At 42.7% G+C, this 27,714-nt stretch overlaps 1 protein-coding gene across 3 annotated transcripts in view; it reads left to right on the forward strand.

Moving 5' to 3' along the window:
• Positions 1-668: 668 nt before the first annotated feature.
• atf6 (activating transcription factor 6) overlaps positions 669-27,714 on the forward strand; it is a 50,478-nt gene continuing 23,432 nt past the window's right edge. The window contains exons 1-9 of one of the 3 annotated variants that reach the window (XM_061779250.1): positions 669-879; positions 4,580-4,656; positions 5,295-5,376; positions 9,415-9,512; positions 10,874-10,997; positions 11,086-11,145; positions 11,581-11,781; positions 15,196-15,353; positions 25,290-25,475. In XM_061779250.1, coding sequence (XP_061635234.1) covers positions 783-879; positions 4,580-4,656; positions 5,295-5,376; positions 9,415-9,512; positions 10,874-10,997; positions 11,086-11,145; positions 11,581-11,781; positions 15,196-15,353; positions 25,290-25,475 — 1,083 coding nt within the window. In that variant the 5' untranslated portion in view covers positions 669-782. The remainder of the gene's footprint in view (positions 880-4,579; positions 4,657-5,294; positions 5,377-9,414; positions 9,513-10,873; positions 10,998-11,085; positions 11,146-11,580; positions 11,782-15,195; positions 15,354-25,289; positions 25,476-27,714) is intronic. The other 2 variants (XM_061779252.1, XM_061779251.1) reach the window with 2 other exon arrangements.

The raw sequence follows: 27,714 nt of genomic DNA on the forward strand, positions 1-27,714 counted from the left end.
TGAACAAATGTGTGTGTGTTTTTTTTTCTTCCAGAAGTGTGTATCAAACAAGTGGCCCTTCATATTAATCAGTACACAAGAAGTAGCTCTCAAACAATTTTAGTGTCCCCTGACCTAGGCCAATCCCACAGGTGCTGGTTCTTCTGGTTAGGGGCATGCTGAATTATGTGGCTGTGTTTCCAGAAAACCCATCTTTGTTTTTAGATGGATGAAACTTTTTAAATTAAAAAAAAAAGCAATAATAAATTATTAAGGACTAAATACTTAGTCTGAAATCCACCCCTATTTTTCCAGCGTACCTAAATGAAATGATATCATACAAAAATGTGTAAAATACTGTAAGTTCCCAAAAGCCTCATACCTGTCTGAATACCTATGTGCCTTGATTGCGCTTTGATTATTAGTGTTCAATGCTGCTTTTTTGTGTTGTTGTTCATTCAGTCAATATTGTAATATTTCGTTTCTGTGGACTATATGATGTGCCTTTTTTATTGTAGAATTAAGTGGGGGGGGAAAACGTTAACTAATCTAAATTTCGTTCACTTTCAGTTTGCAGTGCCATTGCCGCCAAGTGGTAATTCCGAGCAGCGCGACCGTTTGTTTTATTTTTTATTTTTACCTTTTGTCCCTCCCTGGCCGCCGTCAACTCAGAGTATGTCAGACGTGTAATTTCTGCGTCATCCATAACACTTTCCTTCCGGTCGGTTTCGTTTGAGGAGCACAGTTTGATCACACCTCGATACAAGTTCAGACATTTAACCTACTAATGAATTTGATGGAAGATGTCGTCCGACTTAACGTTAGACTTGGATAACCATAAACGTTGTTTCATGATGAACCCGGAAACCGGCTTCTCCATCGACCAGGGAGACGAGTGGGGTAAGTTTTTTGTTTTTTTTTGATAGCAAGACCTGCTGGAGAAGACGTAAGTGTCGCTTACTATCTACCCTATGAACAAATGAACACGACCTTACTACTCACGTTTAAATAAGAATAATATAAGACAGAACGTTTGTTTGATCATTTAAAAATGTAATTACTTGCAGAGATGTATTGAAATAAAATTTTGCATATTGACATTTATCTGTTTCCTACCTTGTTAAATCATTAACATGATCAGTGTCCTCACATAGATGATAGTGTGCTGCCGGTGTTACTTGAGCTTCATATTTAGCCGGTGTTAGCATGCTAACTGGAAATGACGTGATGATGTAATACGTTGTGTCGGAAAGCAATAACAAGCAAGCTGTACTTGTTTTGTGTTTCTTGTGTGTTTGTACTTTCACTAGCAAAACAATGTTATATTGACCAATTGTCTGCCTATGTTAGTATGTTCATAATTAATATATGTTAATAAGAATTTCAATAAAGATTTGTGGAGGGGAAAACAAACACGGTTGGTTCCACGGTGCAAATTTTGACATTATTACGATCAAATATGTCATTTAAGTTATGACTTTATTGATTGAATACTCAACAATTTATACACTTAATCCAATTAATCCCCACTACGAAATGCAGTTGCAAAATAAAAAATTGGAATTCTAGCTGCACCTTGTTTTGCTGTACAGCACACCAAAGCAATTACGATAATGTCTTTTAAATATGCTCATTAAGAGGACTTTTCCTTGCTTTCATCGAAGTCAGTGATTCTCTGTGGTACGCACAGTTCAGTTGTATTGGAGTTTATTTGCCTTTTATGAATTGTTTGTTTATCCGTTTGTTTAGGTAAATTGGTTTTAATTTTGTGTGCAGGACATTTTAGTTGAATCATTATTTAACCACAGTTTTTAAAAGATCGTATTGAAGCCCTGTGTTGATGTTTAAACTGTGCGTAATGTTACAGTGCCTTGCAGCAATGTTGAATATACTTTGTAGAAATGAAACCCATGACAGGTTAGACCTACTATTATACAACCCCACTTCCAATGAAGTTGGGACGTTGTGTTAAACATAAATAAAAACCAATAACAACAAAAAACATTTTGTATTTTTGCAAAAAACAAAAAAACTTAACTTTCGTAAGATTACAACTACATTCTCGTAGTGTAGCATTTTTATTGCAGTATGGCCATAATACTACAACCCCAATGCCAATGAAGTTGGGACGTTGTGTTAAACATAAATAAAAACAGAATACAATGATTTGCAAATCATGTTCAACCTATATTTAATTAAATACACTACAAAGACAATATATTTAATGTTAAAACTGATAAACTTTATTGTTTTTAGCAAATAATCATTAACTTAGAATTTTATGGCTGCAACAGGTTCCAAAAAAGCTGGGACAGGGTCATGTTTACCACTGTGTTACATCACCTTTTCTTTTAACAACATTTAATAAACGTTTGGGAACTGAGGACACTAATTGTTGAAGCTTCGTAGGTGGAAGTCTTTCCCATTCTTGCTTGATGTACAGCTTCAGTTGTTCAACAGTCTGGGGTCTCTGTTGTTGTATTTTACGCTTCACAATGTGCCGCACATTTTCAATGGAAGACAGGTCTGGACTGCAGGCAGGCCAGTCTAGTACCCGCACTCTTTTACTACGAAGCCACGCTGTTGTAACACGTGCAGAATGTGGTTTGGCATTGTCTTGCTGAAATAAGCAGGGGTTTCCATGAAAAAGGCATTGCTTGGATGGCAGCATATGTTTCTCCAAAACCTGTATGTACCTTTCAGCATTAATGGTGCCTTCACAGATGTGCAAGTTACCCATGCCATTGGCAGTAACACAGCCCCATACCATCACAGATGCTGGCTTTTGAGCTTTGCGTCCATAACAGTCCGGATGATTCTTTCCCTCTTTGGCCCGGAGGACACAACGTCTACAATTTCCCAAAACAATTTGAAATGTGGACTCGTCGGACCACAGAACACTTTAACACTTTGCATCAGTCCATCTTAGATGACCTCGGGCCCAGAGAAGCTGGCGGTGTTTCTGGGTGTTGTTGATAAATGGCTTTTGCTTTGCATAGTAGAGTTTCAAGTTGCACTTACGGATGTAGCGCCGCACTGTATTTACTGACATTGGTTTTCTGAAGTGTTCCTGAGCCCAAGTGGTGATATCCTTTACACAATGATGTCGGTTTTTGATGCAGTGCCGCCTGAGGGATTCAAGGTCACGGGCATTCAGTGTTGGTTTTGGGCCTTGCCGCTTACATGCAGTGATTTCTCCAGATTCTCTGAACCTTTTGATGGCATTATGGACCATAGATAATGAAATCCCTAAATTCCTTGCAATTGCACGTTGAGGAACATTGTCCTTAAACTGTTTGACTATTTTCTCACGTACTTGTTCACAAAGAGGTGAACCTCGCCCCATCTTTGCTTGTGAATGACTGAGCAATTCAGGGAAGCTCCTTTTATACCCAATCATGGCACCCACCTATTCGCAATTAGCCTGTTCACCTGTGGGATGTTCCAAACAGGTGTTTGATGAGCATTCCTCAACTTTCTCAGTCTTTTTTGCCACCTGTCCCAGCATTTTTGAAACGTGTTGCAGTCATAAAATTCTAAGTTAATTATTATTTTCTAAAAACAATAAATTAGTTTGAACATTAAATATCTTGTCTTTGTAGTGTATCCCATTAAATATAGTTATAATATAATAATATAATTAAATATAATATGATTTGCAAATCATTGTATTCTGTTTTTATTTAACACAACGTCCCAACTTCATTGGAATTGGGATATTACAAATGCGATGTCATTAACTAGTACAGTTAAACTGTTCATGAAACAATTTTCTCAAAGGAAATAATTTAATATGGAATTGATATATCAATATCATAGTCCAATTGTTGCCATCATAAATCCTAGCTGTACAAGGCAACTTTTAAAGGGGCACTGACAAGTTATCTCAATTATCCGTATTATCACAATATCTCTAAAAGAAATGGAAACAAAATAAAAACCCAGATACATGTCACCCAATGTGCTTTTTGACATTAGAAATTGTGAACAGCTACAACCAAAATGATTTTTTTACACATGCAAAATCCCACAACATGAACTTAAAATGATTAAGATGACAGTGATATATATTCAACAGCAGTACTAACTGTTGAAAATTTGTTAGTTTATTGTTATAGCATAGGAAAAGGATGTACAATGCTGCATACCAAACCTATGCAAAGCTCAAATAAAGAAGAAGAAAAAAACACTCACCATTTGATGTGTGACATGGGCTTGCTGAAAGTGATTTCATGCATCATATTTTCTAACATCAATCACTGTCATTGCATGTGTTAAAAGAACTTTAATTCATAGTGCAGCAAAAAAATAAATAAATCACAATTAGTGACAATTAATTTAACTTTGATGACCTGTGGGAGGTGAGATGCTTCACATTAACATCAAGGTTGATTTTGCTGTGTACATTCATACCTTTAAATATCGCTGTAGCCATCTTGTACTGAATAACCATAACGGTGACAAGTGTTACCTCCCCTACGTCACATAAGTTTTGAGTTGTGGTTCTGTTGTCATCACACAATTGAATACAAGCATATTGTCTTGATATGTGTGTAGTATAAACGTTTGTCTTTGCAAACACTATTTCTTTTTCTTGCAGACTTCAGTCTTTTTGATGAACTTGATTCCCTGGGGGATGCAGACGATTTGCTGAAAGCCCTTCAGAACGCGGACTATGTGAGTAATGTTTGTTTTAAAATTTGAGTTTCGAAAGAGCAGCGAGCAAATAAAGCAGCTGCATAACATAGTCAAAGTTGAACGTTACTAATTTGGATCAATATTGCAATTGTTTACCACCTGTCTGAATTGAGTGCCTCAATTTACAAGTTTTTTTTTTTTTTTTTTTTTTAAATTAAAAGCCATTGCTGCGTTTTTCTTCTTCTTTGCTTTGGCTTGCTAGCATAAATTTGACATGGTTAAGCTTCAGGCTTTCCACCCATAGGTGGCGGCAGCGATCTTCACAATAACCTGTAAAAGTACAAGTACTGTAACTTGTATTTTGTGCTAGCATTTTCTTTTGTGTGTGTGTGTGTGTGTGCGCGCGTGCGTGCGTGCGTGCAGGTATTTTGCCAAAATTATTATTTTTTTCTAACTATGGGTCCTCACCTAACAAAGTGAGTGCAGACACACAAAAAAATGTGAAAATGCATCCCTCAGTACATACGATGTATGTATAAATAGCTGTTTGGCACGCTCAGAAGTAAAGTGTGTCTTCTGTACAAAAGAGCAGTTGTATTTATCTTTCAGCCTACAATATGCATGCATGCACCAAGTGGAGTGCTTTGCCATAAGAAATATGTATTTTTGTATTTCAGACCTGCGGGGCTCCAGAACTTGCCTTTGATATTCCCATACCTGAATGGACTGAAGGCTACTACACAAACAACGCCTGCACAGGTACAACATACATGCTGACACATCTCCATTGGATTAGATGTACACAAGGGGGGGGCGCCCCTCCTTGAGCCGTCACCTTGTCGTGGTGGAGGGGTTTGTGTGTCCCAGTGATCCTAGGAGCTAAGTTGTCTGGGGCTTTATGCCCCTGGCAGGGTCACCCATGACAAACAGGTCCTAGGTGAGGGACCAGACAAAGCACGGCTCAAAGACCCCTAATGATGACGACAAACAATGGACTTCGTTTTCCCTTGCCCGGACGCGGGCCACCGGGGCCCCCCACTGGAGCCAGGCCTGGTGGTGGGGCTCGAAGGCGAGCGCCTGGTGGCCGGGCCTGCACCCATGGGGCCCGGCCGGGCACAGCCCGAAAGGGTAACGTGGGTCCCCCTTCCCATGGGCTCACCACCTGTGGGAGGGGCCATAGGGGTCGGGTGCAGTGTGAGCTGGGCGGTGGCCGAAGGCGGGGACCTTGGCGATCCGATCCCCGGCTACAGAAGCTGGCTCTAGGGACGTGGAATGTCACCTCTCTGGCAGGGAAGGAGCCCGAGCTGGTGTGTGAGGTCGAGAAGTTCCGACTCGATATAGTCGGACTCGCCTCCACACACACCTGGGGCTCTGGTACCAGTCCTCTCGAGAGGGGTTGGACTCTCTTCCACTCTGGAGTTGCCCATGGTGAGAGGCGCCGAGCAGGTGTGGGTATACTTATTGCCCCCCAGCTCGGCGCCTGTACGTTGGGGTTCACCCCGGTGGACGAGAGGGTAGCCTCCCTCCGCCTTCGGGTGGGGGGACGGGTCCTGACTGTTGTTTGTGCCTATGCACCAAACAGCAGTTCAGAGTACCCACCCTTTTTGGAGTCCTTGGAGGGGGTGCTGGAGAGCGCTCCCGCTGGGGACTCCATTGTTCTGTTGGGGGACTTCAATGCTCACGTGGGCAATGACAGTGAGACCTGGAAGGGCGCGATTGGGAGGAACAGCCCCCCCGATCAGAACCCAAGCGGTGTTCGGTTATTGGACTTCTGTGCTCGTCACGGATTGTCCATAACGAACACCATGTTCAAGCATAAGGGTGTCCACACGTGCACTTGGCACCAGGACACCCTAGGTCGCAGTTCGATGATCGACTTTGTGGTCGTGTCATCGGACTTGCGGCCGCATGTCTTGGACACTCGGGTGAAGAGAGGGGCGGAGCTGTCAACTGATCACCACCTGGTGGTGAGTTGGCTCCGATGGTGGGGGAAGATGCCGGTCCGACGTGGCAGGCCCAAACGTATTGTGAGGGTCTGCTGGGAACGTCTGGCAGAATCCCCTGTCAGAAGGAGTTTCAACTCCCACCTCCGACAGAACTTTGCTCATGTTCCGGGGGAGGCGGGGGACATCGAGTCCGAGTGGACCATGTTCCGCGCCTCCATTGCTGAGGCGGCCGACCGGAGCTGTGGCCGTAAGGTGGTCGGTGCCTGTCGTGGCGGCAATCCCCGAACCCGTTGGTGGACATCAACGGTGAGGGATGCCGTCAAGCTGAAAAAGGAGTCCTATCGGGCCTTTTTGGCCTGTGGGACTCCTGAGGCAGCTGATGGGTACCGGCTGGCCAAGCGGAATGCAGCTCTGGTGGTCGCTGAAGCAAAAACCCGGGCATGGGAGGAGTTCGGTGAGGCCATGGAGAAAGACTTCCGGACGGCTTCGAGGAAATTCTGGTCCACCATCCGACGTCTCAGGAGAGGAAAGCAGTGCATCACCAACACTGTGTATAGTGGGGATGGGGCGCTGCTGACCTCGACTCGGGACGTTGTGAGTCGGTGGGGAGAATACTTCGAAGACCTCCTCAATTCCACCGACACGCCTTCCCATGGGGAAGCAGAGTGTGGGTTCTCTGAGGCGGGCTCTCCTATCTCTGGGTTTGAGGTCACCGAGGTAGTTAAAAAGCTCCTCGGTGGCAGGGCCCCGGGGGTGGATGAGATTCGCCCGGAGTTCCTAAAGGCTCTGGATGTTGTGGGGCTGTCCTGGTTGACACGCCTCTGCAACATCGCGTGGACATCGGGGACAGTGCCTCTGGATTGGCAGACTGGGGTGGTGGTCCCCCTTTTTAAGAAGGGGGACCGGAGGGTGTGTTCCAACTACAGGGGGATCACACTGCTCAGCCTCCCTGGTAAGGTCTATTCAGGGGTGCTGGAGAGGAGGGTCCGTCGGGAAGTCGAATCTCAGATTCAGGAGGAGCAGTGTGGTTTTCGTCCTGGCCGTGGAACAGTGGACCAGCTCTACACCCTCGGCAGGGTCCTTGAGGGTGCATGGGAGTTCGCCCAACCAGTCTACATGTGTTTTGTGGACTTGGAGAAGGCGTTCGACCGTGTCCCTCGGGGAGTCCTGTGGAGAGTGCTTCGGGAGTATGGGGTACCGAACCCCCTGATACGGGCTGTTCGGTCCCTGTACGACCGGAGTCAGAGTTTGGTCCGCATATCCGGCAGTAAGTCGGACTCGTTCCCGGTGAGGGTTGGACTCCGCCAAGGCTGCCCTTTGTCGCCGATTCTGTTCATAACTTTTATGGACAGAATTTCTAGGCGCAGCCGAGGCGTAGAGGGGGTCCGGTTTGGTGGCCTCAGTATTGCATCTCTGCTTTTTGCAGATGATGTGGTTCTGTTGGCTTCATCAAGCCGTGACCTCCAACTCTCATTGGAGCAGTTCGCAGCTGAGTGTGAAGCGGCTGGGATGAGAATCAGCACCTCCAAATCTGAGACCATGGTCCTCAGTCGGGAAAGGGTGGCATGCCATCTCCAGGTCGGGGATGAGATCCTGCCCCAAGTGGAGGAATTCAAGTATCTTGGGGTCTTGTTCACGAGTGAGGGAAGAATGGAACGGGAGATCGACAGGCGGATCGGTGCAGCGTCTGCAGTGATGCGGACTTTGTATCGGTCCGTTGTGGTAAAGAAAGAGTTAAGCCGAAAGGCGAAGCTCTCAATTTACCGGTCGATCTTCGTTCCTACCCTCACCTATGGTCATGAGCTGTGGGTCGTGACCGAAAGAACAAGATCCCGGATACAAGCGGCCGAAATGAGTTTCCTCCGCAGGGTGTCCGGGCTCTCCCTTAGAGATAGGGTGAGAAGCTCGGTCATCCGGGAGGATCTCAGAGTAGAGCCGCTACTCCTCCGCATTGAGAGGAGCCAGATGAGGTGGCTGGGGCATCTGATTCGGATGCCTCCCGGACGCCTCCCTGGTGAGGTGTTCCGGGCATGTCCCACCGGGAGGAGACCCCGGGGACGACCCAGGACGCGCTGGAGAGACTACATCCTTCGGCTGGCCTGGGAACGCCTCGGGATCCCCCCGGAAGAGCTGGATGAAGTGGCTGGGGAGAGGGTAGTCTGGGCGTCCCTGCTGAAGCTACTGCCCCCGCGACCCGACCCGGATAAGCGGTAGAGAATGGATGGATGGATGAAGGGGGGGGGCAAACATTTACTTCCCCCTTTTTTTCCGAGGGGGGGGGGGGGGGGGGGGGGGGGTTTGTTGGGCCATACATCATCAAGAAGAGAAGAGAGTAGAATTTTTTTTAATCTCTGAAATCTAAAGAATTTTGTTCATCTTTTGCCCAAAAGATTCATTTACAGTGACAATGTCGTTTAAGTTGACTCAAAATCGGCATTACTGTTGTATAAATGGGATAGCATTTTATAATGTTTTGTTTTGAAGACCAGCTGAAGCATTCCCATTTTATTCAACTTTCCATGTTTCAACACATTGACTGTTGTTTGACTTAAGTTTTGTGGTTGCGGCTTCAAGGGCATATGAATGCAGGTTTATGCAATTTCTAAAATGAAAGTAAAGTAATAAAAAAAATATGGAGACTGCCCTTTTTAAAAAGTTTCTTCAGAAATCTTACGAGCTTGATGTTAATGGGTCTGTGTTGATTTAACTACAAGAAAAGCAGGTGTTGTGTATTGATAAAGGGCTTGTTAAACTTAGTGGCTCGAGGTGAGGCCTAACGAAGAAGTATGTTAGTTGCGCTCCCACATTGTCTAAGACAATGTCCTGTGTGTCTTTGTCCTTGTGCATCCAGATGGTGAGGTGAGCACGCACTCTCTGTCACCTTCTCACACCGTGAGCTCCGTCCCCTCCCCCACAGCTGCGGAGGCGCTGTCCCCCTACTCCTTACACGTAAGTCCAGCGCCTTCACACCTTCTTAGTTTTCTCCTTTTGACTCTTCTTTCCATTGCTAATTTGACCCTCGCTTCCCCCTATCTCTTGTCCGATTTACATACGTGCACAAATCCAGATGGTACATAAACATGGACAGATGCTCTTGGCTGACGGAGACACATCTACTGAACACTTGGGTTCGCTTCACTCCTGAGAGACACTTATTAGCAAAAGCCGTGAACACCTTGTCAGCTTTGTATTTACCGTCCATCCTAGCGGGACCTAGCCTCATTTTCGTTTCATTTCATTCAAAAAGTGTTGACAGTTTTTGGCAAGTTATCACGATTTAAAGAACGGATGTTTTCACACTGTCGAAAAGACAGACTTTTCCTTGTGTCAAGTTATATCCGCAAACCTAACAACTGTAATCCAATCCAAGGACACAATAAGGACTTTTCATAACGTTGATATTTTTATCTATGGAAAGATGAATACTCATAATAAATTCCAAAAATCAGGGATTTAATATAGATTTATACAAAAATTGACCTAAAGCTTGAAGCCCTTTTATGGGATGTGGAACCATATTGGATAAGTTGTCAAAATGGATGCGTTGCTGTAGGGCAGTAAACCCTTAGGATTTCACACAGTTGAAATTAAATATCATACAAGAAATGTAACTATTCTGCCCCCAAAAAATTTGCCATTTTAACTTTAGTCACACTTTCAGTCAAGTCTTTTTATGACTTTCAGAATTTTGCATTATCATTCTATTCATTTTATTCCTCTGTCATTGCATGACCAGTAAATCATTAAATCAATTCATTAAGAGTTTTTTCATGAAACGGCTGAGGGCGCTTATGGTATTAACTGCAGAATGGGTCAGATTTTTATTGGCAAAGGCTTTATTCGTACAAATGCTTTTTTATAAGTCAGTGGAACCTTGACTTACAAGTTGAATTAGTTCCGTGACCCAACACGTAACGCAATTTACTTCAAAATCAAATCAATTTTCCACGTTGAAATAAATTGAAACGTCATTAATCTTTTCCAGCCCCCTCAAAACCACCACAATTGTTTTGTGCTTTTCAATAAAGAAAAATAGCACATTATAGTGTTAATATAAAAACATAATAAAAGTAAAATGTTTGTGTTTGTGTGGTTGTCTGCTTGTCGCATTCAATAAACGTCTGCAAGTGCATCGGTGAGTGTGGCTTATCTGAGGCTTTAAAAAAAAAAAGGTCTCGTAACTTGGGATACTCGTGATTCGCGATACTACCGTATTACATTTTGGAAATAAACTTATCTCATGATAAGGCATGCAGGGTTCTTTTGGACACCTTCTCTGCAGATACTGAATGCACATATTCTCCCTGCAGGATGAGGCTTTTTCCCCACAGTCTCAGCCTTCCCCAGTGTCTGTCTGCTCCGAGTCCAGTGGGTTTTCTGAAATCCATCCCCTGGCGAAGAAAGCGCTGAAGAGGACCAGCCAGACTGCGCGAGGTGAGGAAGCAACCGCCGCAACTCTCATTTCAGTTTGTATATGTTGTTCTGCGCGAATGATAACAGTGGTGTCTTTATATGAAAACAGTGTTTGGGGAACCGCTTTGGTCAGATGCACAGCAGGAAAACCACCGCACAGTCTGTCACTGTATGGCGTCCTTTTATTTTCTATATCTTCTTCCAACTGCAGTATACTTAACCACTCATACAACATATAGTCAAAGTCGGGGATGTCGAGCATAATTTTGTCACAGGCCACGTAGTTGTGGTTGCCCTCAGGGCGCTGGTGATAATGGTGAAATTACATCAAATCAATAATACAGTTCAGTTCATTACATACCTTAGTTTTAAGGTCGTGATTCGATTCATATTAGGTAAAGATAGACTGATAAGACATGTTTATTTATAAACATTTGTTTTGTAATTCAGTTACTATTGAATCTAAAATGCATCAACCACAACTGACCGTGATACCACCACTGTGACTTATATGAAATTAATCACTTAATTCCCTTTACTCTATTTGCAATAAATTATATTAATCATGTCCTTTTATCTCTTTCCCTGGCACACGCCAACACAGCCAAACCAGCACAGTCAAGCAACAGGCGCATTCAGATGAGCGCCAAAGTTTCCATCCAGCCCAAACCGGTGATTGCAGCTGTGGCCTTGGCTCACGCAGCTGCTCCCCTGCAGCCCAAGACAATCATCATCCAACCCTTACAGACCACCATGCTGCCTGTGGTCAAAGCTCCGATCAGTATCCAGCCAGCGCCCTCTCCAGGCATGAGCTCACAATTGCAACACTTTGTGTCACACTGGATTGCATCAGACAAGTGTGTTCTGCGTGTTTTCTGCGTCATTTGGAAAGCCACATCCATTGCCGTGTTTTTACTTTTGAGTTTGTCGACATGAAAACAAAAACAGCTGTATTACCAGTGTTCATTACACATTTTTTTTTCACATGAGCAACATTTTTACTATAACCAACAGAGGGTACTGTTGGTTCACAGTTGAAAGTGCACCATTCTAAATGATTAAATCATGTCATGTGGACTTTCTTTATTTAAAGGTCCCGTATTTTGGCTATTTAGACCTCCATAGAGTGACTCTCTAAAATGGACATATTAGAAAAGTATCAATTTCATAAAAAAAAAAAAAAAACCTTGGTTTTGTCATACGAGTGTCCAGCAAAGGCCCCTCTGACGGCTACTTCTGTTTGACCCATTTTTGTATCCGCTTTGTCCATATTTGGCTAAGACCGCCCCCTTCCCTCTGATTCGTTACCTTCGTGAAGAAGACCCATTTGTGAGAGCACACGCGTTTGTTATGTTGACAGCACTGCCTCAGGAGCAGAAAGGGAAGGCGGAGATCTTCGCTAGTGACGTAGATAAGCTTGAGAAATTCGAATGGCCTCATTTCAGGCCTCTCAGTAGAAAAACGTCTCAAACTCAGGAATGCATGGATGATATTAATCCATATTTCAAGTTTACTGAGGCACCATAGAGACAATAATACATCCGAAATACTAGGAAAAAGTTGGTTTGGCAAATATGTCCCCTTTAAAAAAAACAACTTAAATACTTTGTCACAGAGTGCTGGGTCATTTATCATATCAACTACATTCATTGATTTGTACAAATGCATTTGAACAATACTATAGATTTTTATTTATTATTTTTTTTTTTACATAAATTACAACATTTGATTCAAATGTTTTCTCTGGGTATTCCGGTTTCCACACACCTTGCTAAAATGTTTTTGTTAGGTGAATTGAAGACTAAATTGTCCTTTAGTGTGAATGTGTAAAGACTGGTCTTTATGTGCCCTGTGATTGGTTGGTGATCAGTCTTAAGGGTCTGCCAGCTAAAGCCAGCTGGAGTAGACTGCAGCTCATCGATGACTCTTGAGGTCAAAGGGTATAGGAAATTGATGGGAGGATGAAAGTATATATTACAATCGGTAAACACAAAAAGAAGCAATCTCTTGCACTTATCAGTTATTTATCGTCATTTCCTTTAATTTCTCAGTGAATTAAGACCGTGTTACTGATAAAAGTTCATGCATATCTATGTCTTCCATTTTTCTGATTTACCAGGCTGGTCCACGATATGTTTTACATTTTCAACACCTAGGCCTATGTAAATACTCCTCATCCAAGTTGGCGGCGTGTATACTGTACTAACCTTTTCTTGCCATGAATTTGAACTTGGCTCTTCTTGTCTGTAATAGCTGACTGAGGCTACAGATGGCCAAGTCTGATACATGAAACCTTTGCACCCGAGATCGAAGTCCAAAGTTGCCTGCTCTTTGTTTTAACATGTTCTCCTGATTATTCACATAGTTGAGCAATTTGCATCAATCGGTTAGAAGAAAAATGACAATAATGTTCTCGTTATGTAGTCTGGCATGGGCCGTAATGTACTTTATAGAAAGAACACACTGGTCTCTTGAGGATTTTATATTCATTGCTCTAATTTTTAAGTGTTTGGCGTCTCACACACTAATTAGCAGAGCTTGCTAAGTGACGGGCTGTTTTGTATTAAGAGTTGCTGGGTTACTTTGGGGAGTGATTCGTGGAAGTCAGTGTGCCTGTGGGGCTTGTGACATTGCTGGGCTACGCTCTTGTCAAATGTAACCTGTGTTTTTAAATGTGTTTTAAAAATGTGGCCACACGTGTACATTTGTGTGTGATCTCCCACATTAACTAACACGCTTCTCCACTTGGAATGTGGTCGTTAAAAGATAACATCGCAGATAGTAAGCTTCTCTTCCACCTGTACACATAGTGTTGGCCGTTAAAAGGCGAGGGGTTAATGGAGGTCACCTGTGGTGAGGGAGGTTCTGTACCCCATCTAAAACCAGAGGCTCTTTAAAAAGAACACTGATGAGACGTCTATCTTGTCCAAGATGACGACAAGCCAAATTGTTATTGAAATGATTTCTCTCAAATTCACCAGACACCTCACTAGGTTCAGATTTATCGTCTCATTTGTTCCAATATAATGGATGAAGAGTTATTAATCCAACTGTGAGTATTATGTCTGAAGTTTGCAGTGGTGTACGACTGCACTGTGTGATGTGCCCCCTCTCATCCATCCCAGCCATTTGCTATGACGCTTATCCTCATTAGGCTCGTGGGCGAACTGGATGGAGTCGATCCCAGCTGATTTGAGGCGAGAGGCAGGGTACACCCGGGACTGGTCGCCAAACAATCACATGGGACATAGTTGTTTAATAAACCTAACATTCATGTTTTTGACTGACTCCAGGTCAGGTTGGTCATTTACCACACGGTCAGTTAAGTCTGAGTGTTTTCTCCATGCTCCTTGCAAGTGTTTTCATTTTTTATTTGTGTGGTTGGCTCCTTGTGCCTTTCATTAGATGGCTCAAAGAGCATTGGCGACTGATGCTTCATTTTTTTTCCACTTCCCTTGAGTGACAGTTGTATTTGTGTAATGGATGGCTTCAGCTGTAATGTGGGCGCCAAAGCAGACACAACAACTCTTGAGCAATTGGGTGGACTTTATTCACAAATAAGGGCGCGTGCAAACATGAAACACAACACAACTGAAGATTTAAAAAAAAAACTGAAAACGATGACAAAAGGTCGTCGCAAAAATAATTAATATTGAATAAGATGAACTAAAGGAGGCGGACGGAGCCACAGAGGAAGTAAGTTACCTATATAAAATGAAATAACGCCTAAACACAGCGGTACTTACTAGAAGGTGCGGACAGATGAATCTGGCACCTTCCTTCCGCTGTGTCAGAGTTTAAATAACACATGGCAATAATTGCGACAGGGAAGCTCTGCTCACCAGCACTCTCAAAGGTGACTATGGAGACAAAATAAGGGAACTGGAGGCAGGGAAAACAGGAACATAACATGATCGTCGCTATTAATTCAAAATTTGTCTCGCCACATAAAGCAAGAAATCGACAAAGCGATGGTTCACAACTCCAAAAAGTTGTAAATTGGGGCAATCGTAAGTCACGGTACCACTGTATTTGTGTCACTAAATTGATAAAAAGAAAAACAACACGCTTGCTTTTCATTGAACTGCGACAATACTCAAAAACAATCTCAAAACTTCTTGATTAAAAGAAAAAGTCTGTAGGTATATGAAAATGTGTCATCTTTTAAGTTTGTGTCTTAACTACACAGTATTGTAACATGAGTTGTCTCTATGTTTAGGCCAGGCCATTGTGCTGTCGCAACCAAGCCAGTTGCTACACATCAATACCCCCCAGACTGTCACTGGCAGCGTGGTCTCCATGCCAGCACTGGGCCAGGACAGGCCTGTCGTCGCGCCGCCAGTGGTCACGCTTCGAAGCCCTTCTTCGGATGACGATGTGAGTTAATGGGTTTTAACACTGGGGTGGAGTAGAAATGCTGTGTTCCGTGCCTGACACAACAATGTCACATTTGCCACTTGTTGCTAGGTAGAGTACAAGCATAACTGCCTCAATGCCAGTGAAAACAATGGCACACCCACTAGACCCCAACATAGAGCTGACTAGCCATCCATTTTTCCATACCACTTCTTCTCATTAGCGTAACGGCTTAGCTGGAGTCTATCCCAACTGACTCTGGGGCGAGAGGCGAGGTACACTCTACACTGGTTGCCAGTCAATTCCAGTGCGCATAGAGACAAACAACTGTTCTCACACCTATGGACAATTTAGAGTCTTCAGTTGAACTACAATGCAGGTTTTTGGATTGTGGGAGGAAGCTGGAGCGAACACCTGGCTATAAGCCACGGAAGCTTTGGTAGAACATCTATCTATCCATCCATCTATTTAACCGTACCGCTTCTCCTCACTACGGCCGCGGGCTTGCTGGCGCCAATCTCAGCTAACTCTGGGCAAGAGGCGGGATGCACCCTGAACTGGTCGCCAGCCAATCTCAGCAGGGGGAACATGTAAACTCCGAACAGGAAGGCAGCAGAGATTCAAAACCTGAAACTCAAGCTCACCACTAGTCCAACTTGCTCCCAACACGTACTCTAAAGGCAGTGTTTGCCAACCTTGATTGAGCCAAGGGACAACACGGCACACCACTGCTTAAAAAGTACACAAAAGTAATATATATACTGTTTGTACAGTGCTGAAACGATGATCTCATCTCAATTTACTTACAAATGTACTCACTCAGTGTGAAATCTGGGCCTGTTGAACACAAAACTATTATCTGTTGTCTGAATGGAAACTGGTTGATACACAGGTTAATTGTACCTTCTGTCATCTAGTGGAAGTGCATTTAATTAATTACTTTCAGGCATTCTTCTGGCATAGGAAAACAAAGATATTTGGACCTATTAAGTGAAATTTATATTTACACGACATTCATTTTGTAATGAAATCAGTACTCTGTATTACATTTAAAATACGTATGGGAAAGACAGACAGAAAAACTGTAATTTTTGGGACTTCCAAGTGACCCAAGGACTTAAATAGTAACTTTTGGTTATGATCCGCATCTGGAATCTATACGTTTTTAACGGACATAACATAACAATAATGTGTAGTTTTAAATAATAAAGTAGAGCATCCTCCTCGTTAAACTACAACTACAAAACGTTTCCTGCCTTTCCAGATTGTTTGTCTCCGTTACGCAGAGCCTCAATGTTGTTTCGGGCTTCAGTCCACAGCGCCACAGCTCGTGATGGCTTGCTCTCGTCTGACCTTTTGATGATTTGAGAAATGTTCTCACAGTTCTGTTTGTCGCCTTTTTTTCCTGGGAGATGGGTTTCCACATGCTGTTTTCCCCTGTGCTGTTTAGCTTGGCGTCCATGTTGCGAAAACGTTTCATTTCGGCGCTTGCATGAAGAGCTCTCTTATTCGGAAGAAGCAGCAATTAGGGTAATGAAGTTGTCATTTCAGAAATGGGGAAATAATTACTTGAGTTTGTCTTTCGCCGTCTTTATTTTAGGCAAAAAGAAAAAAACTGTTGCGTGCCACACCGACACCAAGACCTAGCTTTTCACCACAGACAACAATTTACACAGGGTCCCCGCCTTCAGCCACCATCCAGCTCCCTGTGGTGAGCCCATGGGAAGGGGGGCCCGCACTGGCTCTTGGGGCTTTGCCCGGCCGGGCCCCATGGGTGCAGGTCTGGCCACCAGGCATTCGCCATTGAGCCCCACCTCCATGCTTGGCTCCAGAGAGGGGCCCCGATGACCCACGTCCGGGCGAGGAAAAAATAATATACAATAATATATAATACAAAACAGATGAGCTGTGTTCAACTATTCATTAGAATTACGGTACCCCTGAACCAAATACAAATGAATTACAAACTTCTGATTGCCTTATGAGTGTAACCAAATTTGCACAGACCCTGCATTTTACAACCCCTGGAGGCCAAAACAAATATGGTCTGAAGCCATTGAAAATAATAACCATGGCAATAAAGTTTACAAAAGACAATAACTGGACACACTCAAATCAGATACTGCTTTGTCCATTTAAGTATAAAAAAACTTATCAGAACTTATCATGTTAGAAAGAAACACTTCTCACACTTTGAAAACTATTTACAATGATTGAGAGTCAAATAATGGAATTTGTGTGTGGGTCGTACATGCTGGTGGCAAAGCTGTTCAAGCATGAAATTCAGCACACTGGTGTAGCCTGTGGTCCGGATCGCATCTAATGTCACATGCCTGTTAAAGATAAACCTTCTGTGCCAGGTGTTAGTATCTTCTATACGCGTGTGTATATATGTGTTACTGTATTGTGACCTATAGTTAGGTTATATAAGCCTGCGTGTTAAACGGCTGCCAACGATTGCATGCTTCGGACAGGTGTTGTGCAGGATGAAGCATTTGCCACAGCTGTAAACAGCCACCAGGGTTACGTCCCTGCTATGGAATGCCGCTCTTGCACAGCCGTAGGATTTGGCTGCTCCAGAATGAAACTCTTATTAGCCTCAACTATTCTTCCATTGTCAGGATTAGGGGATTTAGAGGAGACCCCAGCAGTGTATTGGGTTGTGTGTGTTTTGATTGATAGTTTTGTGTGTTGCAACAGGATAGCTCCTGTTTTTTATTTATTTATTTATTTATTTTTTCACCCATCTTACTGTGAAATATTGAGGCTTTTTGACAATTTGGTAAATGGTAAAGTGGCATAGGTGAGTCTTTTCACTACATTTCCTAAGTGCAATTAAATGATAAATAATGTGCAAATAATATGCTCTACATGTCAGTGATTGTACGAGGACAACCAGTGGTACACAGGCTCCCTCTAGTGGTATGCAGAAGAATCACTGAAATGTTCAAACTGTGCATAATGTTAAAGAACAACTATATATATATATATATATATATATATATATATATATATATATATATATATACACACAGTACGTTTTAGTACAGTTCAGTTGTATTTAACTTTGAAAGACGATATATTTGCATTTAATCATTTTTTTAATGTTATTTTTAAACATTTATTGAGAAGCGCAGTATTTATGTTTAAACTGCATAATGAACAGTGGCAAAGAAATATTAAATGTACTTTAGGAATAAAAACCTGTGCCTTATTTTTTGAGGAACACTTGGGCCTGCTATGCTACTACATTATAATGTTGGTGGTACTTGGAGAGCAAAGTATTTTTGAAATGGTACTTTGTGTCAAACGTTTGAGAACCACGCCCCTACATTAGCTACAAACTGTAAGTACTTTGAACTTATGTCAAAAATTCTGTTGAACATTGTTGCAATGCAGCAGGGTTGTAGTACAATTGCTTTGTTTTCAGTTTTTGTACTTACTTAAAACAGCGCACGTAAAATAACTGTTTGTAGCATACATCATCCTGACAGAGTTAGCTCATCCCCCTCCCTTGTACACAATCTCATTGTTAAAACATAAACAGTCAAAGAATCTCGCTCCTATCTTGCTCTATTGCAGTTTTTCCCTAACGTTTAACACTGCACACCCCATCAACATCCTGACAGATTTGATGCACCCCCTCTCACACCCTCCCAAAAAGGTCAAAATATAGCAAAGATATCATAAACCATTGCCTTCGCTATCTTGCTCTTTTTAAGAGCCTGATTTGGTTAGATCCCAAATAGCAGCCGCTAAATTGCGCGTTCGCGCACTAACAGATTGTGTGTGCATTTGGCAACAAGTGTAGTAGTGGTGGAGACCGCCGTATTTAAAAAAGGGTTTTGCACTTAAAGTAGCTCCGTTGGTTTCCACCATGGAACATTTGGGAGAGTATCGCAAGCACAAAACGAAGTTTGAAGTTATGAAATTGGAATTGTCAATGGAAGACAAACAAACAAATTACCAACTTACACAATAGAAAATCGATTGCTTCCATAATTTTGGGGATGCTACCAACCACATAAAAGCCATGTTTTGTTTGAGGTAACTCACTCAAGAGTCAGATATGCCCATCCTGCGTAACATTGCGTTTCAAACTTGGGAGAAGTCAGCACCGATTGTCACTGTGCTAAAATGACTTCAGACACAAGGAATAGCCGAGATGATGCTTGATGATGCAGTTTCGTCATTGGTGAAATGGCATGACTCCTTCTTGTGACTGGCTCCATGTCAACCCTATCAATCAGAAGCTCCAAAATTGCATTGTTGGCTCGTCACCTCTCCCCTGCATTTACTGTACCCTAGAAATAAAACTTACTGTACCCTAGAAAAATGAAAACATAGCAAATGAAGGCATCAAGCAGCTATCTTGGCCCTATCTCAATCTTTTCCAAACATTTTAAGATGGGCACCTACAGAGCGCTCACTCACTCACACAAACATAGCCAAATGGCGTAATTTTCAATTAAGAAAAGGTGATGAAGTGAAGTTTGAAAGAGTGAGGTACACTTCCCCTTGGTGCATCAGAGGACTTCAAGTGAGGCACAGCAGCTTGAGAAAGATAGACAACTTTAGCTCAAGGCAATATTGACCCATTTGTAATTGAAATTGCATGAAAAGGGATAGACAGAGTGTGGCTCAAGCAAACGAAAGCTGATATTAATCCGATTGGCACTTTGCAAACCCTTGTAATATGTAAAGTATATTGTATTTGTTTCTAAATTCTGTGAGCTGGCAGTCATCTCACCTGTATGTGCACTCAGGCCACAGTGGTCGATGTTTATGAGCTCCAGTAAAGTCCACAGACATGTTCACTTCAACTTGTTAAGTGAGCCCTATCCACTTATGATGGGTTAATCTCACACTTCCTCCATAGGTAACACTTCATCTGCACAATTGCACACAAGTACGACCGCATGACCCGCTGACAGCTGTTAGCAGCTGGTCCCCTATGCGGCACTTTAAAAGACAGCTAGAGGCATGTAATCCACTCATGGGCAGACTTAAAGTGCTTCCATGGTTAGCATGGTACTCCACATGAACATTTTCTCAGCATAAAAAATACAACTGTCTTTTTTTTGCCCTGCTCAGCCTCACTGTGGTGTCGAGGTGACATTCACCTCGCGCTCCACTCCCTGGTAACTGCGTAGCTGTGGCCTTCCCAGGCTCACTCTTGTGGCACAATCCCAAATCGAGGCTGGGAGACTGAGGAGTTTCTCAGGAGACAGAACACAAATACAGGGATCCAAATAATCACCACCAGGGCTATTTATCCTGAGATCTTGGAGAGTTTACCCCAGGGAGTGTGTTAGTATTTCGTACCATGGTAGTAGGTTCTCTCTTGAAATGTGGACTTGTCAGACCACAGCATACTTTTGCACTTGGCATCAGTCCATCTCGGATGAGCTCAGGCCCAGACAAGCCAGCAGCGTTTCTGTGTGTTGTTGCTATATGGCTTTGGCTTTGCATGGTAGAGTTTTAACTTGCATTTGTAGCTGTGGCGACGAACTGTATTAACTGACAATGGTTTTCTGAAGTGTTCCTGAGCCCACATGGCTATATCCTTTACACAAGTATGCCTCACTCTTCCAAAAATGTTCCCCTCGCTCTTCCACCTTCTCTCTGTGATGTGGACACACTCACGCCCAACAACGAAGTGTTCTAAAGCGGCCATGCGAGCCCAAAACTGCCAGTCCACACACTCGCTGTCAAGTCCAACTTTAAAAAGATTAGTAAATCCTCCCTCCTCGCTCTTCTGCCTTTCTCTGGTCACACCTGCGGACTGTCTAAGAGAATATGTATTTTCAGGGCTAGCTAGCTAGCTGCACATTGCACGTGCGCCAGATAACTGCTGATTCAAATCAAGGCACCCAAATTCTTATTTAATGAGGAAGGGGTGACTCTTACCAGGGCCTCAACTTCCCCGAGTGTGTCATTGTGCCCCGTTTTAGCCACTGAAATGTTACTTTTTTTGCTGTATTTCCACAACTGAGTACTAATTAGTTCTCAGTCTTTGTACATTTTTACAGCAATTATCTTTAAATGCACAAGCAACTGTTGGAACTGAAAAGGTTTGTCTAACTTCAGAATGTTTTTTTTTTTCTTAAAATTTAGGTTGGCTTTTGAATTTTACAAATGTGGCTCAACTTCGCTTTCAAGTCTCGTGTCAAGCCTCGTGTATATCGGAGACGTTTGCACGTCTCTAATAGGAAATCATTTCTCAAAAGGATGACACGCTCCACAAACACCTCCTTCCTCACAGGCCCTCAAAGCATGTTAATGTGAATAGTTTGCAGCAGAACCTGTATCGCGTGCACTGAAGGACTCTGGCTTGTGTAGGAGATGTAGGGGTGACGTGAACCCTTCAACACATCTCATCATTTGTATTTTGTAGTAAACAGAAATGGGACTGATGCATCCTGACTTCTATCTCGTGTTTCTTTTTACTGGCACGCTTGTCTCCGTCTTTCACGCCAACTTGCTGCTCTTGTCACGCTCCTTGTTTTGTCACACTTCTTCACCACAAACACCCCGAAGATGAGTAATGTAATGAAAATTTACAACAATGGGCTGCAACATGTTACCAGATAATTATCTTTGTCTTTGGACATTACTAAAGGCCTCTTTATACTCCCGCGGTCGCATCACTTGACCGATGGATTGGCCCGCGCAGCCCCTCTGCATAGCTTGATGTGCACACGGCAAAAATTGTCGCTGCACATAGAATGCTGCAGAGATCATCTCTTGTGATAGGTCCGTTTTATTCACATGCTGTGATGATGCTCCCGGTTCCACATAGCACCGACGCCGCCGCCTTCTCGATCGATTTTGCAGCATAATTAAACGTATCATCTGGTCATCTAGGTCCATTTGTTCTAGAAGACTCTGTTCCACGGTGGCCATTGTTGTTGCTTTGTTCCTTGTTACAGAAAGGAAAATAAAAACGGCTACCAGAAATGGCCAAAAATGCAGAGGAAACTCCACCCTGTGGCGTCCTAGCCAATACCAGCCGTAGCGACACCCCCGACTTGGAGGAGAACTGCAGCACACTTTCAAAACAGCGTGTGTGGGTTGCGCTCTAGTATAAAGGCAAACTGCGTGCGGGATAGCCGCAGTGACGTCACCGCAGTTGCCACCTGCGCAAGTATAAAGAAGCCTTAAGCAGTTTGTGGCTCATTCCCCAAGCTTATTTTGAATGCATTGTTCCAAGTAAATGTCAATAATTGTACATTTGTGAATACATTTTTAGTGTACATGGGACAGCAGTTGCAGTCTTAAATACATTGGTACCTTGACTTTTTCCTTTGTGTCGTGAGTCATTAATTAATTTAAGTTAGGAGTGATCTTCAGATTCACCTACTGCCCCAGGGAGCTGAAAAGAAATGGAGCACTTTAGGTACTGTAATCCCCTCGTATGTGAACAAGGACAGTTACAGTGACTCATGCACTTTCAGGGCTGGGACAAACAGTAAATCACGCAAATAGAAAATGAGAACACTCGCAAGGAGCGTCTAGACGCTCATACTTAAGACAAAGCAGCCGAGCTGAGTCCAGACCCTGACATTACTGAATAGGCCACGCCCCTTAAAGACACACATCCAACACAGGATGCGTTTTCTTTACATTCTCTTATTTTGTTTCTATACAATTTGGTGCATACAACACACGAAAACCAGTTTTCCCTTTACATTCTTTTGTTTTCATAAAATTAGGTGCTATTTTTCTTCATTAAAACATGCTAGACTGGGAGTATGCCTCGTTTAAAGGGAATGTAAGAAGCTGCTTTGATTGGGGCCGAATTAAGTCTGCTGTGTTTACTCCCACAACTGCGCAGACGGCCCCCTTTGTAAATACGCCTCCTCCGAAACCTAGTCTAACCCACCCCCACGCAGACTTACGCCACCCATCTCGCTGTATTTACACTTGTCATAATAGAGCTCTTGGCATTCCCCAGTACAGTAATATAGAAAATATTGCCACAACAAATAATGGCAGAGGAGATTTATAAGTGCCACTGTGAAATTATGGCTTTGTATTTAGATATGTAATATACAGTGGGTACGGAAAGTATTCAGGCCCCCTTAAAATGTTCACTCTTTTTTATATTGCAGCCATTTGCTAAAATCATTTAAGTTCATTTTTTTCCACAATGTACACACAGCACCCCATATTGACAGAAAAAAACGGAATTGTTGAAATTTTTGCAATTTATTAAAAAAGAAAAACTGAAATATCACACAGCCATAAGTATTCAGACCCTTTGCTCAGTATTTAGTAGAAGCACCCTTTTGAGCTAATACAGCCACAAGTCTTTTTGGGAATGATCCTGATGATGTTTTTCACACCTTGATTTGGGGATAATCTGCCATTCCTCTTTGCAGATCCTCTATAATTCTGTCAGGTTGGATTGTGAACATTGGTGGGCAGCCATTTTCAGGTCTTTCCAGAGATGCTCAATTGGGTTTAACTCAGGGCTCTGGCTGGGCAATTCAAAATCAGTCACAGAGTTGTTCTGAAGCCACTCCTTCGGTATTTTAGCTGTGTGCTTAGGGTCATTGTCTCTTTGAAGGTGAACCTTCGGCCCAGTCTGAGGTTCTGAGCACTCTGGAGAAGGTTTTCGTCCAGGATATCCCTGTACTTGACCACATTCATCTTTCCTTCGATTGCAACCAGTCATCCTGTCCCTGCAGCTGAAAAACACACTCACAGAATGATGCTGCCACCACCATACTTTACTGTTGGGACTGTATTGGACAGGTGATGAGCAGTGCCTGGTTTTCGCCAAACATGCCACTTAGAATTAAGGCCAACAGTTTCTATCTTGGTCTCATCAGACCAGAGAATCTTATTTCTCACCATCTTGGAGTCCTTCGGGTGTTTTTTGGCAAACTCCTTTCATGTGTCTTGCACTGAGGAGAGGCTTCCGTCCAGCCACTCTGCCATAAAGCCCCGACTGGTGCAGGGCTGCAGTGATTGTTGACTTTCTAGAACTTTCTCCCACCTCCCAACTGCATCTCTGTAGCTCAGCCACAGTGATCTTTGGGTTCTTCTTTACCTCTCTCACCAAGGCTCTTCTCCCCCAATTGCTCAGTTTGGCCGGGCGGCCAGCTCTAGGAAGGGTTCTGGTCGTCCCAAACGTCTTCCATTTAAAGATTATGAAGGCCACTGTGCTCTTAGGAACCTTAAGTGCAGCATAATTTTTTCTTTTGTAACCTTGGCCAGATCTGTACCTTGCCACAATTCTGTCTCTGAGCTCTTCAGGCAGTTCCTTTGACCTCATTATTCTCATTTGCTCTGACATGCACTGTGAGCTGTAAGGTCTTATATAGACAGGGGTGTGGCTTTCCTAATCAAGTCCAATCAGTATAATCAAACACAGCTGGACTCCAATGGAGGTATAGAACCATTTTAAGGATGATCAGAAGAAATGGATAGCACCTGAGTTAAATATGAGTGTCACAGCAAAGGGTCTGAATACTTATGGCTGTGTGATATTTCAGTTTTTATTTTTAAATAAATCAGCAAAAATTTCAACAATTCTGTTTTCTTCTGTCAATATGGGGTGCTGTGTGTACATTGAGGAAAATTAACTTCAATTATTTTAACAAATGGCTACAATATAACAAAGAATGAAAAATTTAAGGGGGTCTGAAAACTTTCTGTACCCACTGTAATTATGTAAGACTGACTAGGGACCTTTCATCAGAGGAATGAGAATCTATTTAGAACATGTATCAACATGTTGTCACACAAGTGTGAGGACCGAATGATCAACAGCCCAGCATGTGGCTTGTGTGGGCATTCATTTCAGTTGCACACTGTATCTGCCCCATTTTCTCTGTTTGGATAGGCGCTCCCCAAATGCATCCAGATGTGATGAATCCTGCGACATAAGTCTTGTTCTTTTATTCTCCCCCGCTCTTGTTTCTGTCTGTCCCACTTTTCTGACCTAAGACAAAGTTTTCCCAGAGACAGCAGCGCATGATAAAGAACCGCGAGTCCGCCTCCCTGTCGCGGAATAAGAAAAAAGAATATCTGCTGTCGCTGGAAGCACGCCTGAAAGTGGCGCTGTCTGAGAACAAGGTGCTCAAAGGCGAGAACGGCAGCCTCAAGAGGCAACTGGAAGGCCTGCGGAGTGAGGTGAGCATCTAGATGTTGCCGAGGTACAGTCCAAAGCAAGGCAATGTTACACTCTGTGGAGGGGAACACAAAAGTGGTACATTTACTCGGATGCTGTACTTAGACAAGTAGAAGTACACGACCTTAAAAAAGGAACTCTGGTGAAAGTGGAAGTACTGATTTGACTCCTTAAAAAATTAGAGAGGCTGAAATGTAATTAAGGGGGAACTAAGCCGAAGGTGTCAAAAACTTGTGTTCTAAATGTGCATATCTTCTTCATGGCAACATTTTGCGCTGTCCATTCAAGGAGGGCTTGAGGTATGGCCATAAACTTTTAATACGATAAAGCTCGCAAGCAAGCAAGAAAATGTTATGTAGTCTAGGAAGCGAATGTTAGAATTACCGTTTGTATGTAAACATGCCAGCGTTCTGTGAAATCATGCTCTAAAGCTTCATAAACATTGGTTTGTGCACGTGAATGAATGTTGAAAATGGGGACCAAGTATGTTGACAGTGGCAAGCACGGAAGGCGATGCACCAGTCATAATATGCAATACTATCAAGCAACGTCAAGGTGTGCTGTCGGAGTGTTGTCGTTGATATGTCACACTACACGGAAGATATCCCAAAAATCAAACATGCTAGATTTTTATTTTGGCGACATAGTGCCATACCATGGTCGTGGATTATGTCACGCTACAAGAAGTTTCGTCTGGGAAATCACCCGTGATAGCAAATAGGGCCAATATTAGGGCTAAAATCCTGTCGTCTGATTTGGCATTATCAGTTGCTGTTTACTTACGTCAATGAAGTACCGTTCTCGTGTAGAATGCGCATTTCCCCCCCCCCCCAAATATTGTCAAAAGTCAATAGTGCGTATGATACATAGGTATAGGGTCAAATGGAAAAAAACTTTTAACAATTTATAAATGTATGCCGCCATCTAGTGGTTATGAAAAAGCTGTGCACTTTCATTCCAAAATGCCACCGCCACCTAGTGGTTATAAAAAAAGTGTAGCCTACACTTTCATTCCAATATGACAGGGGTACGTATGACTGCATATATGTACAGTTGTGCTCAAAAGTTTGCATGAGGTGGCAGAAATTGTGAAATATTGTTTTTTAAAACAATTTTTAAAATATGACTGAACAACAACCATCATTAATTTCTTTATGGTGTTACGGAAGCAGACAGCATGTTTTGTTTAATGATAATGGTTTTCTGAAATGCTTGACCGTTTAATTTGAATCCCATTAAAATAAAATTAAACGTGTTTCGCCTGGTCCTTCGTTTTCTTTAAAGAATTGTACCCATCTTACGAATTCTGAATGGGTAATCAAACGTATGAGCACAACTGTGTGTTTTCTAATTTACTAAATAAAAGTAGGGCTGTTAATTTCAAAATAAGCGCAAGTAAGTTAAAAAAAGGATTACTTGTTCAAATAAAGTGCTAAACTTCAGAATAATTTTTTGAAAAAAAACTAACAATACAATACAAAATCATGCATTGGAAAAATGCATTATACATCGGTAGAAGGGTTTTCCAGAATTTTGAGGTCAACCTTGGGGGTGCGTATTATACATGAGTGTGCATTATACATGAGAAATTACGGTATTTATTCTTTAAAAAAAAAAAAAAAAAGTTCAAAACATCGCATCTACTCTCTTATGGGGGCAGCGATTTTTAGGTCTTTTCACTCTTCGTGAGTGCAAATTTGCAAGAAAGTGACGCATATTCACAAATTCCTGCCCGCTTTATTTACTAAGAAAACCATACAGCTAGTAAATATTCAGCAACACATTATTAAATATTCAACAGCAACAAGGTACCTATTTGATTTCATTACATGTACAAAAGCTACATAATATACCATGGTCAGAAACATCAACTACATGTACTGATTGAATTGTGAGCCGTTCGTGATTTCTTTTTTGCAGATCAGTCACGTACATTTTGGTGACGGTGACAGCTGTTTCATTCACCATTATCCATATAGTAGTATTGTTGTGAAATTCAAAACATATGATTTTTATACACTGTATTTGCGCTGCTGCCCAGCTGACTCGCTCGCACCAAACCTGGAAATGCACTTCTAGCAGCGTGCACAAGCTTATTTTATGAAGACACTCCTCCCTGAAATGGGCCCAAACACTTCTGGTTCCGAAATGCTTAGGAAGTTCTCGCTCAATAAATTGAAGCCATTTATTCCTCGGATCACAGGCCGCACAGCCGCGTTGCCACTCAGCAATTTTTCCTAA

This window comes from Phyllopteryx taeniolatus, chromosome 7 (assembly GCF_024500385.1).
Source record: "Phyllopteryx taeniolatus isolate TA_2022b chromosome 7, UOR_Ptae_1.2, whole genome shotgun sequence".
Classification (NCBI taxonomy): Eukaryota; Metazoa; Chordata; class Actinopteri; order Syngnathiformes; family Syngnathidae; genus Phyllopteryx; species Phyllopteryx taeniolatus.